Source organism: Anomaloglossus baeobatrachus, chromosome 5 (assembly GCF_048569485.1).
Source record: "Anomaloglossus baeobatrachus isolate aAnoBae1 chromosome 5, aAnoBae1.hap1, whole genome shotgun sequence".
NCBI lineage: Eukaryota > Metazoa > Chordata > Amphibia > Anura > Aromobatidae > Anomaloglossus > Anomaloglossus baeobatrachus.
The window spans coordinates 414,790,726-414,807,470 of NC_134357.1; the positions used below are offsets into that span (position 1 = coordinate 414,790,726).

At 46.2% G+C, this 16,745-nt stretch overlaps 1 protein-coding gene across 1 annotated transcript in view; it reads right to left on the bottom strand.

The window, feature by feature from the left end:
• The window catches only part of FMNL1 (formin like 1), a 125,719-nt gene extending 109,482 nt beyond the window's left edge, over window positions 1–16,237 (bottom strand). Inside the window, exon 1 of the mRNA XM_075350260.1 lies at window positions 15,737–16,237. Within this exon, the coding sequence (XP_075206375.1) occupies window positions 15,737–15,895 (159 nt within the window). The 5' untranslated portion in view covers window positions 15,896–16,237. The remainder of the gene's footprint in view (window positions 1–15,736) is intronic.
• Window positions 16,238–16,745: the final 508 nt, after the last annotated feature.

Genomic DNA, 16,745 nt, shown 5'->3' on the forward strand with positions numbered 1-16,745 from the left:
TGAATCAGTGGTCCTTTGTGGAGGGAAAACCTGCACGCTCACAGGCCCATGTCTTACTGGACCTTGTGAAAAAATGGCTCCAGCCGGAGACCTTGAACCTTGGACAGATGATTGAGCAGGTGGTGATTGAACGATTTGTGTGGACTTTGCCAGCCCCCATTCAACGGTGGGTGGGCCAGGGGGATCCCGGTACCCTAGACCAACTAGTGAATTTGGTGGAACGCTACACAGCTACCCAGGAGTTGGTCCGGGACTCTGCCTCACGGCAGGCACTCCGTAGGGATACGCCCCCTTCGCAGTTGGTGAAAGATTCCCGTCCCTCCTCGGGTGCTGCCCCGTCTTCAGCCGTGGCAGAGAGTAAACCCCAGACTAAAGTCAGCCAGAGTCCCGGTTCCCCAAAGTTGGACACGCGAAACAGGGACACCTCTGCTGTTATGTGCTGGCGGTGCCATCAGCTGGGGCATATGATGGCACAGTGCCCACTCACATCAGAACCCATAGACTGCCGATACGCCCGCCGGGAATCAATGTATGCCCATACTGTTTGTGCCGTAAGCACTGTTACTATGGGGGAGGAGCCCCATCTCTGCACAGTACGTGTTAATGGCTATACAGCAGAGGCTTTGTTGGACTCAGGAAGTGTAGTGACTCTTGTACATGCCTCCTTGGTCTCCGGGGAAAACCCCACGGGACATAACGTAGGGGTACTTTGTATACATGGAGACCTACGTGAATACCCTATGGAAAGGGTCACTATTGCTACCTCATGTGGAGAGGTTCAACATGAAGTGGAGGTGATGAAAAGTCTTCCATATGATGTTATTTTGGGAAGAGACTTGCCCCTGTTCTGGACATTATGTGGGAGGCGACCCAGCCCTCCGAGGTGTATGATAGAACCAGGCCCTGAGCCGGATGATCCCGACTCAGGGATACCTGCCGTAGGGGTCTCCAGTATAGGGAAAGAGTGTAACCCTGCTAGGTTCCCCCTAGAGGTAATGGCAGGAGAGGTTGAGCCACCCGAGGCAATCCCAGAGTTGAACGTGTCTCCAGATAATTTTGGAACAGCTCAGCTCCGGGACCCCACATTGGCTCCAGGACGTGGAAATGTACAGGAAATTGATGGGGTTCCCCAGCGGCCTGGTGCCAAGCTGGAAACTCCTTACATGGCTCTAAAGCGAGAGTTGCTCTATCGGGTTGATAAAATCCGGGGGGAAATAGTGGAACAGTTGGTGGTCCCTTAGCCGTACCGCCGTCAGGCCTTGGAATTGACTCAACCACCTGATGAGTGGGCACCTAGGTGAAGAGAAAACGCGGGAACGCATGTTTCAGCGGTTTTACTGGCCAGGGGTCGGCGCAGAAATTAAGAGGTTCTGCGAGTCTTGCCCAGTTTGTCAGTTGACCGCACCCACGCACAGTTTCCGTAGTCATCTGATACCTTTACCCATTATAGAGGTGCCTTTTGAGCGAATTGCTATGGATCTGATTGGACCCATTGTAAAATCAGCCCGTGGTCACCAGCACATCCTGGTAGTGATGGATTACGCGACGCGTTATCCCTAGGCCGTTCCACTGCGTCACACCTCGGCGAAGCTTATTGCTCGGGAGTTGTTTGCTATGTTCTGTCGCGTGGGGTTACCCAAAGAAATCCTGACCGATAAGGGCACTCCCTTTATGTCCAAAATTACGAAGGAACTGTGCAAACTCCTTCAGATCAAGCAGCTACGCACGTCAGTTTACCATCCCCAGACCGATGGTCTAGTGGAACGTTGCAATAAAACTTTGAAGGCTATGTTGAAAAAGGTGGTCTCCAAAGAGGGGAAAGATTGGGACATGTTATTGCCCTATTTAATGTTCGCTATCCGTGAGGTCCCGCAATCTTCCACCGGGTTTTCGCCATTTGAGTTACTGTATGGCAGGCATCCGCAGGGACTGATGGATATTGTTAAGCCATTGCGGAGGAGGTAAGAAAGATGCTCCAACTGGGGGTTATTGAAAAGTCCACGAGCGAATGGGCCAGTCCCATTGTGCTGATCCTGAAACCAGACGGTTCTTTAAGATTCTGTAATGACTTCCGAAAGTTAAATGAGGTTTCGAAAATTTGATATGTATCCCATGCCCAGGGTCGATGAGCTGAGAGAGAGACTGGACGGGCCCAGTACTTCACGACTCTCGATCTCACTAAAGGTTACTGGCAGGTGCCGCTGACAGAGGCGGCAAAAGAAAAGACCGCTTTTGTCACGCCAGGGGGGCTCTATCACTATGTCGTCTTGCCATTTGGTTTACATGGGGCTCCGGCCACGTTTCAGAGGTTAATGGACATAGTGTTAGAACCCCATCAACTGTATGCCACCTATCTCAGGTACAAGCGGTAGTGTATTCGCTCAGAGCTGCTGGTCTGACAGCAAATACACACAAATGTGCTATGGGTCTCAAAGAAGCCCGTTACTTGGGGTATGTGATAGGCCAAGGGGTTATCAAGCCACAAGTAAACAAAATTGAAGTCATTCAAAACTGGCCTCGTCCCCTTACCACAAAACAAGTAAAAGCCTTTCTGGGTATAATGGGGTATTACCGACGATTCATACCCAATTTTGCTGTTAGGTCGGCGCCTTTGACTGATCTTTTAAAAGGGAAGAAGTCGGTCATGGTCCACTGGAATACACAAGCAGAGGAAGCCTTTCAGGCGCTAAAGGTAGTCCTATGTGGTCAGCCTGTCCTTGCCAACCCTGACTTTCAAAAGGAGTTTATAGTACAGGCAGATGCCTCTGAGGTGGGTCTGGGTGCAGTTCTGTCCCAGGAGGTAGATGGAGAAGAGCATCCGGTCACCTATTTGAGTAGAAAACTCACCCCGGCAGAGAAGAACTATAGCATAGTGGAGAAGGAGTGCCTGCCCATAAAATGGGCTCTGGAATCCCTACGCTACTACCTGCTGGGGTGACACTTTCGCCTGGTGACAGACCACTCCCCTTTGGTCTGGATGAGGAATACTAAGGAGAGAAATGCTAGAGTCACCAGGTGGTTTCTCTCCTTGCAGAACTTTCACTTTTCTGTGGAACACCGGGCTGGTAGGTTGCAGGGCAATGCGGATGCCCTGTCCAGAGGTTCCTGTATGTGGGCAAAAGTTCAACCCCGCCCGTTTGAACTGAGGGGGGGGGGGGGGGGATATGTGAAGCAGTGACAGGGGTAATATTTGAAGACCGCTATGTGTCCCCCAGAATGTGTCTGGAAACCCTCTGAGTTTGCTATAGCTATTACGGGGACTATAGCACAAAGGGTAACAGGGAGACAGATCCCTCCTCCCAGTCCAGGTTTTGTAGCAATCCTCATGTCTAGCATTTTAGTTTAAATCTGGCAGAGCACATCAGGGTGGGTCTCAGTTGGGAGCCAGGGTTGATGAAGCTACCACATGCTGTGTGAGCTGAGCTGGTTCTGTGTGGAGTGAACACAGGCCAAGAGTGTGAGCCTAGGAGAACCTTAACAAGACCCCTGCGGTTAACGGGGTCCTAAGGTAACAAGACTTTTTATACCAAGGATTTGTCTATATGCACCGGCTGTGATCCGGAAGAATCTTTGATTGTTGGAAATTGGATCTATTTATGCTGCAACAATAAATAGACTGTTGGTGTGAACACGCTGCTGCCTCACGTTTTTGCCCAAGCAACGCCGCTACCTCACATTATATATACATACATACATACATACATACATACATACATACATACATACATGCATACATACATGCATACAGTCATATGAAAAAGTTTGGGCACCCCCATTAATGTTAACTTTTCTTCTTTATAACAATTCGGGTTTTTGCAACAGCTATTTCAGTTTCATATATCTAATAACTGATGGACTGAGTAATATTTCTGGATTGAAATGAGGTTTATTGTACCAACAGAAAATGTGCAATCCGCATTTAAACAAAAAATTTGACCGGTGCAAAAGTATGGGCACGTCAACATAAAAGTGACATTAATATTTTGTAGATCCTCCTTTTGCAAAAATAACAGCCTCTAGTCGCTTCCTGTAGCTTTTAATGAGTTCCTGGATGAAGGTATATTTGACCACTCCTGTTTACAAAACAATTCCAGTTCAGTTAAGATTGATGGTCGCCGAGCATGGACAGCACGCTTCAAATCATCCCACAGATTTTCAATGATATTCAGGTCTGGGACTGGGATGGCCATTCCAGAACATTGTAATTGTTCCTCTGCATGAATTCCTGAGTAGATTTGGAGCGGTGTTTTGGATCATTGTCTTGCTGAAATATCCATCCCCTGCGTAACTTCAACTTCGTCACTGATTCTTGCACATTATTGTCAAGAATCTGCTGAAACCGAGTTGAATCCATGCAACCCTCAGCTTTAACAAGATTCCCGGTGCCGGCATTGGCCACACAGCCCCCAAAGCATGATAGAACCTCCACCAAATTTTACTGTGGGTAGCAAGTGCTTTTCTTGGAATGCAGTGTTTTTTTGCCTCCATGCATAACGCCTTTTTGTATGACCAAACAACGCAATCTTTGTTTCATCAGTCCACAGGATCTTCTTCCAAAATGTAACTGGCTTGTCCAAATGTGCTTTTGCATACCTCAGGCGACGGTTTGTGGTGTGCTTGCAGAAACGGCTTCTTTCGCATCACTCTCCCATACAGCTTCTCCTTGTGCACCGTGCGCTGTATTGTTGACCGATGCACATTGATACCATCTGCAGCAAGATGATGCTGCAGGTCTTTGGAGGTGGTCTGTGGATTGTCCTTGACTGTTCTCACCATTCTTCTCCTCTGCCTTTCTGATATTTTTCTTGGCCTGCCACTTCTGGGCTTAACAAGAACTGTACCCGTGTTCTTCCATTTCCTTACTATGTTCCTCACAGTGGAAACTGACAGTTTAAATCTCAGACAACTTTTTGTATCCTTCACCTGAACAACTATGTTGAATAATTTTGGTTTTCAGATCATTTGAGAGTTGTTTTGAGGAGCCCATGATACCACTCTTCATAGGAGATTCAAATAGGAGAACAACTTGCAAGTGGCCACCTTAAATACTTAAATACCTTTTCTCATGATTGGATACACCTATGAAGTTCAAAGCTCAATGAAGTTACAAAACCAATTTAGTGCTTTAGTAAGTCAGTAAAAAGTAGTTAGTGTTCAAATCAAGAAATTGAGAAGGGTGCCCATACTTTTGCACCTGTCAAATTTCAAATTTTGTTTAAATGCGGATTGCACATTTTCTGTTAGTACAATAACCCTCATTTCAATCCAGAAATATTACTGAATATTATTGAGTCCATCAGTTATTAGATATATGAAACTGGAATAGCTGTTGCAAAAACCCAAATTGTTATAAAGAAAAAAGGTTAACATTAATAGGGGTGCCCAAAATTTTCATATGACTCTATGTAATGTATTACATATAACACACAACGTATTACCAATAATAATGTATCCAAACAAGGTATCGGTGCAGCGGCCCCCACAAACACTGACGCCCATTTTGCAGCTACCGTGCTTCGTCCAGGAGTGATGCAGTGACTGTCTCCCGTCGAAGCACACACGAAACACGTATTGGGACCGGGTCCACATGTGAGGCTGACAGATTCCCCCCTCGGGTGCTATACATACCACGGGTAGGTCGTTCAGGTGCCACTTTACCACCATTGTATCATCTTATATGTTGTTTGAGATTATACCTACGTACTATTGGTGGTTTTTTATGTTGTTCATGTCGCGGGCGGAGGAGGGGACGCTGCGCTCTCCCACTGCTCGGGTCTGGCCGCTGCTGCTGCTGCTTGGTGGTGGCTCGAGCGGTGGGCCAGATTCCGGGGACTCGAGCGGCGCTCCTCGCCCGTAAGTGAAAAGGGTGGTAATTGGATGGTGGGGATTTGGTTATTGTCCGTGACGCCACCCACGGTTGTGGTGATATTGGTGACACCACCGCTGCTCTGGACGGGGATCCCGGGAGCGGTGACAGGGAACAGCTTTGATGTTAGTTCTCCCCTCCGTGGGTAGGGGGTTGGTTGTCCCGGGGCCCGGTGATGGGGTAGGGATGGATGGCAGGCGGGTTACGGGGCCTGGCGAGGTGCAGGGTGGCGGGGGCAGCGCTGTGTCGCACGGCACGGTGGTACTCACTCAGCCAATGATGAGGACACAGTTCTCGGTAAAACACACGGCTGGATGGACGGGTCCCACAGACGGCTGCGGTGTTGTTTCTCCCGGCAGGTTGATGGTGACTGCCTTTCCCTGCACCTATGTAGTGTAACGGTTCCAATGGGTTCCCACTGGTAACCCGCTCCCCAGCCTGGATGGTTGCTGGAGGAGCCCCTTTTGCCCGCAGGCTCTGGCCCTGGGAACTTTAGCCTTGGCGGTGACTGTGTTTCCCTCTCTCGGTTGGATGGTTGCCTTCTGTCGGCACTTGGCTGCTGGGAAACCCAGGAGGTTCCCTTCGCTAACGGATTTGGCAAATTCACGGCGACTCCTAGCCTTGCCGGGGTCCGTAAGCCCCTGCCAGATGGTGCTGGCTTCTCTTTGCATACCGGTCTGGTACCGCCGGGCCACCGCCCGTCCACGGTCCTTACGGTTAGCTCCAATAGGCCACTCCTGCAGACGGTCACCACCGTCTTCCAACCTTGCTGATCCGTCCGGGCCACACACCCGGACCAACTTTAGTCTGCTTAACTGCCACTTTTTCCTTCCTTCCACTTTCCACTCTCAAACTGATCTCTCCCTCACTCTAACTAACTCTTTTCCCGCCTCCAGGACGGTGTACTCCTCGGTGGGCGGGGCCAACCGCCTGGCCCACCCCCCTAGTGTGAACATCAGCCCCTGGAGGAAGGCAACAAGGGTTTTTGTCTGACTTCGGTGTGACTGACCGAGAGTGTGGGGTGTGTTGGTGTTGTGCTTGTGACGTCCTGGCTTGTCCAGGGCGCCACATTCATACTGTCCCTGATCTAGACCTTACCTAGGTGGGTACTGCTTTAATGTATAAGCACTCCGTGATTTCACTAGTCCAAGGGATATGCACAATACATGCCATCTAACTTTCATGGTTTACTTTTATGTGTCCCCCCCTGGATCAAGAGATTTTTTTCTCTTCCCCTTACTTAGGTTAGGGGGCAGTTTGTCTCCCTCTGTGGGACCTCTTTTTCCTCCTTCAGTCATTTAGACTTAACATACATGATTAAAAACAGTTTATCACGTGACCCTAATACTTGTATTTTTGCAATAATAAAAATTTGTATACTTTTTTCACAATTGTGGTACAGTAGCCTTACTTTTAACATGACAAACACCCCCTATTTTTCACAAGTTATTGTATACATATACATACATATAAATACATACACATGCATGCATTATTCCGTCCTAAAGATGGAAAGCATAAAATGATAAAATGTGTCTCGCTAGCTGTCAGGTGACTTAAGCAGCTCATGTTGACGTTTTATGTTGAGGGATGGATGTTTTATGATGAGGCGCTGCTCAAATCACTTAATAACCGCTACAGCCAAACATAGGCTGCAGCAGTCTGGCTGCTGGTGGATTGGTGGCATTACCGCTTTGTCTACAAAGCTGCCTGTGCTGATTCTATGCAAGACTGAGGATTTTTTGTTTGTTTTTTTTGCATAACCAGTTTCAGGAGCAAGGTTTTATTTTGTCCACACAACCCAGTTAATGGAAAACCTAAAACACAATTGCAGAATTGCTGTTTCTTTCTACCCCCAAAAGTAGTAAGTCTCCTTTTCAAGCTACTGAGCACTATTTTGTTTGGTAAATTGACTGACCCCCATGTGGGAAACCAAAAAGGATCCCATTTTAGTCACTAAATTTCATCAGGGACAACAAATTCCCAGCATGTTCACCTGCCTAAAAAACACCCACAACTGCCGTGACTGTACAGGTTACATTAGAGCATATCCCCGACTGCCTTCAGTTTTTATACTTTGTTTTATAGTGATTTTTTGTGTCACTTGTGTATAAAAACACAAACTGCAGATCATAATCCAACTTGTAACCGGCTTAACACGCTGCCTCTACCTACAGACACCACTCCCTGCATAACACAAAACAGCAGATGAATGACAGCATCAATTATATATGAAGCATTTCTGTGTGACCTCACACTAACCTCCATATCTAGTGTCGGTTCGGAGGCCAAACCTATGTAGGAAGCCTTCCTGCTCAGACAACTGTGCCATATTTTAGTTAAATTGGTAGGGAAGAGACATACTAAAGCTTCTGGGCCCTAATGCAAAATCTGTAACTGTAAGGCTGATGTGCCCACAGGACAACGTACCCGCGGATTTTGCAGCGGAAAACCTCCGGATTTATCTGGATTTTCCAGATAGTCCGCAGGTTTAAGCAAGTGCAGACACTCCCCATGTTATCCTATGGGATTTGGGGAGTGCAGTATCAATGCTGCGGTATGTGTGGCTGCGGTATGTGCGACTGCGGAATATGCTGCGGATGTACTGCAGCCACACGTAACTGCATGTCAATTATTTACGCGGAAATATCAGCGGAATTCCCGCTCCTCCACTATGGAGATACAAGGCAGGAATTCCTCAGGTATTTCCGCACTTGTCCCACAGGTTTACCACTACAACTACTACACAGGTTTACCACTACAACTACGCACATATACCGCAGCAATGGATAGCTGCAGATTCCAGGGAGCTGCTGCGGGAAACTTGCAGACATACATGCGGATATATCAGCGGGTACATTGTCCCGTGGGCACATAATTTGGCTCATGGGTAGAATTAGGCTTAGTTCCTGCTTATGTAGCCTATAGGCCTCCTTGGGCTCTAGGGCCTAGGTAGAACTGCCACCTTTACACCCTCTGTAACCATGTTTGACAAATTTTATGGATGCCAGTCAAGGAGGCATGGCGAGTGCAGAAAGTAAAAAAATAAATAAAAATTAAATATTAAAAACACTTTGGAGCGTAGTCAGTCCATGCTTTGAATTAAACCCTGTGAAAGTGCTTTTAGGCTTTATCATGTGAAGGAGCATTCTGCCATCAAAGAAGAAACTATTTGTTCTCTATGCAGGCTTTAATGCCCGCTTCTGTGCTCTGTATTTGATAAGTGGATTCCCCTGATGAGTATGAGATGGCCTATGGGATCTAATAGGGTGATAGGTAGTGGAGGGTCAGTTGGTGCCTGCCCTTGTTAGGGCAGGAGTCTGGGTATCACAGGGTTCAGCAATTAATTCCAGGACAGAACTTACAACCTGGAAGTGAGCAGAAACGGATTACCAGGCGGGCGACCCCATATGAGACATCTACTGATGGGTGAGTCTATATAATCCAAAAAAAACCTCAAAAAGGTGCTTGATAAATACAATATCTCAAAAAGACCCCCATGGACAAATAAATCGTATATACCTGCCCATATGAGTCAATACACCCCATAATAAAATATATATTTTTTTTATTTAAATATTAAAAAATAGACACAAATAATTAAAAATAATGGAGGGCCAAAAATATTCAATTGTAGACAGGGAAATTCAAAAGGCAGTATGTGCAAATATAAATACCAGGGGGACTACTATAAATAGGTAAGGGAATACAAAAATATGGAAGGATTTTAAATATCAATTAATGCATAACCTAGAAAAAAAAACGTATAAAATATTAGCAGTGTCATGTTTCTCCCAATGTGGCTGTTCCTGTGCGTGTTTAAGTCGTTTTCCAGTAGGACTAGAACATAAAAATCCTTACTCTACCATCAGCAATGTTAACATGTGTAATTTTGGTAGGTGTAGTATTCTATCTACAGAGCCTGATATAATTGTGATATGATCATGTACAGTGATCAGATCATATTGGGAGGGGTAGTGTTCTAAGTATATAGCAGATTTTTCCGACAGTGGCACTACAGCACTAACGCAATTCCAATTCCCCACGTGCCCATTTCCATCACAGGTTGGAGTTCACCGATAGTGTTTTTTTATGTATGTTCTCGATGGTTGGATTATACCGGGAGGCACAATGTCTAAAGTATAGGTTATAATGGAATTGTTATAGGTTATGGTCCAGTTGGGTAATGTAGTCTCTCAATAGAAGCTGACATTGCTGTATTATATTCATTTGTATTTAAACACAGAGTCAAAAATCACACGTCCCAATGTTTTGAAGGCTTTGACATTATGACATCTAGGAATATTTAGCACAGTCGTTCAACATGTAGCTGCCAGCTGGTTAGAAAGTGAACAACAACAGATGCTGAGACGGGTGCGTGAGGTCACACCCGGTTGACATGTTGCTCTATGGTCACACCCAGCATCTGTTTGGTCAGGAGGAATATTCTACAATCTGCAATGCTAGAAGCAATCCAAAATTTGTTTTATCATGCATACGAGATTGCAGAAATTACGATTAGACATTTGTACAAATCACAACATTAGACTGCCAGAAAAAGTGGACACCTGCTAAATTGTCAGTGCATATAGGTAATAATAAAGGTATAGTTGGGCCTCTATCAGAGTGCATTACTCTCCCAGAATGTCCAAGACACAGTAAAGGGAAAGTCCTCAGAGTCCTTCGTAAAGGCTAAGATGGGAACAATAATGGACCATATACGCTTAATAAAAGTTATTCGAACCTGAAAAGTTTGGGCAAGATTAGACGACCGTCTCATTTGTTTGGAACCTTCTGACTGTTCCTAACATATGATGGTAGAAAAGAAGGTACTCAGTGGTTGATACTTAATGGGTCATCTTTGTTCTGCAAGGAGATAAGCTACTAAAGGAGGAGTCAGGCAACGGTTCTCATGGAGAATACCGGAGTTCTCCGATGAACGAAGAGCTCTGTGCGTGGGTGAGTCAGGGGAGATTGTGAAGTTGGCCATACAAATTAGATAGTCGTTTTCCAAGCAATCAGCTTAAAAATATCTACGGTAAATGGTATCTGAGCTGAGTGTGGTCTTCCTCTAACTAATTCGCACAACACACAAGCGATCAAAAGGAGACAGTAGGTGAAGGTAAGAGCTGCTCATAGCATTGCAGCGTGTTTGAGATGGGTTTTAATGCTGCTTTTGAACTTATTTCTCTGAGCAGTGGGTCTCCAATGAAGAGATTGAAGAGGATGCTACAATAGTCCAGGAATTAGATGAGGCCATGCGCTTATGGTTTTACTGATTTAAAGATTAGGAAAAGAGAAGAGTTAGAAAAGAAAAGGTAGAAATTATGTAAGGATAATTAAAATTTTCTTGACGTTGAATTTTAGAAAGTACAAGGAGGAGGAGGACATGCCTGATAGATCAACCATATCTATGGAGTTCTGGACAGCAAAAAGGTGGCATCTGAAGATTTATATTGGGAAAAGAAGGTCTTGGATAAATCCTTGAGGGACACCAACCGAGAGGTGGGCGAGATGAGGAGAAGGTGGTGTGGGAACAGAAGACACTAAATGTATGGTTGGAGTGTATTTACTGACGAGTGGTTGTTTAATATCTATCCATATCTATATCAGACCGAAAAGAACTATGCAAACAACGATGATTCTTTTTGTGCAGCACAAAAGGTCATTTCAGCCAACGAATAAGCATTTTGCTCATTCATCGCATGATTGGTAGCCCGCACAATTATCATGAAATCTGTATTTCTAGGAATCGCTGTGCATGATAATTGTGCAGTGTAAATGGACCTTAAAACAGACTTCTGGATTTGGCCTCTTCTAATTCTTATCAGATTGGCATGCCAGGGTTGAGTACTGGTTTGCAGATTTATATTGTGTGCAGAAGGAGCAACTTACGGCCCCTTTACACACTGCAACATCACTAGCGATATCGCTGTAACGTCACTTGTTTTGTGACATAATAGCGCCCTCCCCAGCGACATTGCAGTGTGTGACCCTCTGTGAGGTCGCTGATTGCTACAAATATTTCAGGACCAATTTTTGGTCCTTTGTTTCCCGCTGCGCAGCATGCATCGGTGTGTTTGACACCATTACAACGATATTGTTAGTGACTTAGCCCGTAGGCATGCTATAGCGTTCCCTACCAGCGAGGTCGTTCTGCAGGTCCGGGATCGCTGGAAAGTCTCAAACGACTTTTCGGGTGCGTTTTTGGCCTCAAAACTGCATGACTTTGCTTCCCCAGCAAAGTCTATGAGTTTTCATTTTTGCTGTCCGCACACAACTTTTTTTTTTTAAGCTGCGTTTGAACTTAAAAAAAAAAAAAAAATGAATGGACATGTCAATTCTCTCCTGCGTTTTTCAGCATTTTCCCCCCATGCAATGCATTGGAAAAATGCAGCAAAACGCAGCCAAAAAACGCACCAAATCGCGGTAAAAATGCATGCGTTTGCCGCGGGTGCGTTGTTAGCGGCCGAAAAAGCACAAAAACGCACCGTCAAAAAAACGTAGCGTGTGCACATAGCCTTAGGGGCACTTTGCACACTGCGACATCGCAGGTGCGATGTCGGTGGGGTCAAATTGAAAGTGACGCACATCCGGCATCGCATGCGACATCGCAGTGTGTAAAGCCTGGATGATACGATTAACGAGCGCAAAAGCGTCGTAATCGTATCATCGGTACAGCGTCGGCGTAATTCATAATTACGCCGACGCGATGGTCCGATGTTGTTCCTCGCTCCTGCGGCAGCACACAATCGCTGTGTGTGAAGCCGCAGGAGCGAGGAACATCTCCTACCGGCGTCACTGCGGCTTCCGTAGGATATGCGGAAGGAAGGAGGTGGGCAGGATGTTTACATCCTGCTCATCTCCGCCCCTCCGCTCCGATTGGCCGCCTGCCGTGTGACGTCGCAGTGACGCCGCATGACCCGCCCCCTTAACAAGGAGGCGGGTCGCCGGCCACAGGGACGTCGCACGGCAGGTGAGTGTGTGTGTGAAGCTGGCGTAGCGATAACTTTCGCTACGCCAGCTATCACCACATATCGCTGCTGCGACGGGGGCGGGGACTATCGCACTCGGCATCGCAGCATCGGCGATGTCGTAGTGTGCAAAGCCCGCCTTGGTGTTGTAATATCAGATTGTAAGATTCCTGTGGGGATGTGCTAGTTTCTGTACTGGGCGACGGGAGGAGGGGGGGGGGGCTTAAGAGCTTGTGAATAGATAATGGTCAGATACAGGATGAAGTTGTGCAAAAGGGTAAATAAGATACAAAGGCAAATGAAGATGAAGTGAAAGGTTGGGATGGTTGGTGAGTGTCTGCAGAGGGCCACTGTGAGTCTGAATATAGAAGGAAGAGATTGGAGCGTGGAGGCAGTTGAATGGCATGTGTCATTGGTGATGGGAGGGCTATTATGGCCCGATCTACAAGTTGGTCTATTGCCTAAGTTATGGACAGTATATATATTTTTTTCCCCCTCTTCAGACAATCTAACCAACACCTGCAATCCCATTGATCACGCATATGTGGCGCCCCTGAGGCTTTAGTCGCCACATAAGTACTGCACCTCAGCCAGAGGTGCGGTAAACAGTTCATGGGTAAAGGGGGTCACAAACCGGAACAAACAAAACATAGACACTCATTTAGCAACACTCCACTTAACTGTGGTTACGGCAAGTTGCACCTTTGATGCACCATTGGAACGCACAGTCCGAGCCAGGCTGGTGGTGGAGTCTAGTTAGTGGGAGCAGCCTGTAGAATGTGGGCCAGTTGAGGAGCAGTGGAGGAGAAAAGCTCGGCAGCTCGGCCCAGGCTCACGACAAAGAATCCTAGAGCCCATGAGAAGCCTACCATACTCCCTTTTTCTCGTTCCACAGACATACCGGAGTGGAGGGACTTGGCCGCAGAAGGGGACCGATCCCTCAACTAGTGATGAGAATTCAAGGCTCAGCTACAAACTGGAGGCTGAGGTTACTTCAATTGCCGAAAGCCACATCCACACACATCCAGTAAAAAGGTGACCACATAGGGCCAAGGGATAGAACTTCAAGCCACCCGACAAGGTCCGCGGATACCGGCTCGGGGCTCTGTGTGTGTTGGCATGGGACAGGCGGGAGAGGTTAGCGCAAGAAGACTACCAGGAAAGGAACACAGTAGGATGTATCGGGTTGTGCCTCCGAACTATCCGGGATCGGCTGGAGCCTATCACAACAGGACTCAGACCCCCAAGGGCAGCATTTGCCTAGACGTGCCAACCTGGAACTGTGAGTAAACACCTTGTGACTGCATCCCTGTGTTGTCAGATTTGTCCCTGCGCCTCCGACCCTGCATCCCGCCATTACAGACTACTACTTCCATCAGCCCTGGTGCCCAGCTCTATCTGTGGAGAGCGACTCCAACTCTGTTGCCTCACAACCGACCCGAGTGAAAACTGAACAGCAGCGGCGGCACTCATCTTGCCGCGTACCACAGGTGCCGTCACGACATCTTCCCTGTAAATTATCAACACCATCCTCATCTGCCATTTATTAAGGACACTGCTGGGGTCACTGAGCCGGGCCCTGTCACCGTGATATCCTCCGCCTGGTAACAAGTAACCCCCAGGCCGCAGTGCGGGTATGTCACATACATATTTATACCTGCGTACACAACCCCTTAGTATGTAGCCCACACCTCCCAAACTAACCATATTCATAAAATAAAGACATTTTAGCATTTCAAGTCCAAGTGGCCACAGCTAGGGATGCAAATTACAATATTATTCCAAATAGTAGACTACGCAATTAGGGCCACATGGTAACCATGTAATGGTGCCAAATTGGAGTCAATTTCCCTTACTGTGTCCAGTAAGAGCAGGATATATATTAGTATCCATAAAATAGCTCATATCAGAAACACCCTCAGAATAGCTATTGTTATAACAGTTGCCATAGAAGTATGCTGCAAACCATACCCCTATTCAACACACTTTACCCTGTATCATAAGTGGATACAAATCTATACAATTACTTATCAGCACTGGAGAATACCATGCAGTTTGTAGTAGTGTGCTCCAGGCTATGCTAGGATACCAGGACTAACTGACAAATCCTGGGCACTCTTTTGTTGGGTATGTTGGGAGCCACACGAAAGGCCATTCTTTTTCTTGTAGCTTTTTGCCTAGACCAGGGTCCCCAACCTCTATCTCAAGAGCCACATGTTGCTCGCGAGCCCGTGATGTGTGGCTCGCAGCTGTATGCCAGCTTGATGTGTTGGTAACAGGTCTAGCAAAAACCCATGAAGAGCAGATCTCCAGATGGTGACTTGTGAGGAACTCCTAGATCTGGGTATACTGCCTTGGTTTGATTTTTGTGGAAAAGCTTTGGCTGTCATAATAATGGTAATGGGGGATGTGGATGTTACTACTGTGAGGGGTAGATGCTGGATGTTTCTCGGGACCCTTGGACCTGAATGGCTCTCTCAAGGTCAGAAAGGATGGGGACCTCTGGCCTAGTCTGTCAATGTAATCAATGATCTGAGCAGAATGGAATTCTCCCTTCAAAATTGCAAGATGATGCAATATGTATCGCATGTAAGGATACCGTGAAAATGGGTAGAAGTTGAGAAATAACATTGAGTCATACTATACTGCTCAACTCGCAGCAGCTACAAGAGAACACATGAACTATATTATACGCGAGGCCATATTTTTTGGAACCTTATGATAATCAAATTAATTATCTAATTTCCTTCAGATAATTTCTTAACTCTACATGTAGACATACCGAGAGACATACAGTAAATAGACCAGAGTTATGGTTACAAATTCTCCATACATCAGATTTCACAGCTTTAAATCTATACACATACATTCAGCTTTATTTGTAAGGTTTACTTACCAGCACCACATTGAATTTTTCTTCCAATTCCCCCGAATTTGGTCTTGGAAGTTTAGAAGATGATCCTTCTCTTTGTTTTTGCGGTGGAGTCCCATTTATTGGTTGTGTCTTTGAGTCCCGGGACTGGAACATTTCCAGGGACCCAGCTGCGTTCCCCATAATCCAAGCCGCTCCGCGTTTCCAAGCTCCTAGCTCCAGTATTGATACTTAAGGTGGTGGGGACAAGGGATATGTGAAGACAATGAAGATTTATAAAATATAGGAGACTTACTACAAAGTAGCAGTGAGGTTTGTCGCTGACACACCCAACTTCCGATTATGTGGTCTTCTTCTATACATCACATGCTTGCCACAACGACCAAGGGGTACAAGCTGAAGGAAGGAAGGTGTGGCAATAGAATTTTACATGCAAAAATAAGTGATTTACTGAACGTCAGAAGCAGAAATTACATTGGAATAGGTAGTCTCTTCTCCTTTCACACTGAGGTCTCGCTGTACAGTGTCAAGATTCACTTCTTGTCCAGTTGCTAGAACTTGTTTTGTGGCTGGCCCCTTTATTGGACGTTTAGGGGGAAGACGCAAGATGCAGCTGACCACAAGGCAGAAGGAAGTAGAGTTTCAAAATCAGATGGTAGATGTTGAGAGGGAGGAGGATATATATATTTGGTTAAGTTGTTTTCTTTCTTCCTGAGTCCAAAGGATGCAGTCTAAAAAGTATACAACAGAATAGTAGTATACGGCAGGAGAAGATGAATGCAGGGAGTGAGGTGGAGACTCAGGGAAAGGTGTATACAATGATAGAAAGGCAAGGTGCATGTACTGAAACCAAATACCACAACAGGTTATAGGATCCCTGTACCTTCAATATTCAGAATCTGTTAACCCTAAAACCCCGCTAGGTAGGCTTGAGGTCTCATAATATTCTAGCGTTTGCTTAACTCATGTTACATAGCACTTTATACAGATAGTAATTTAAAGAAACTGGAGAACGGAGGAAAAAAAAAAAAAA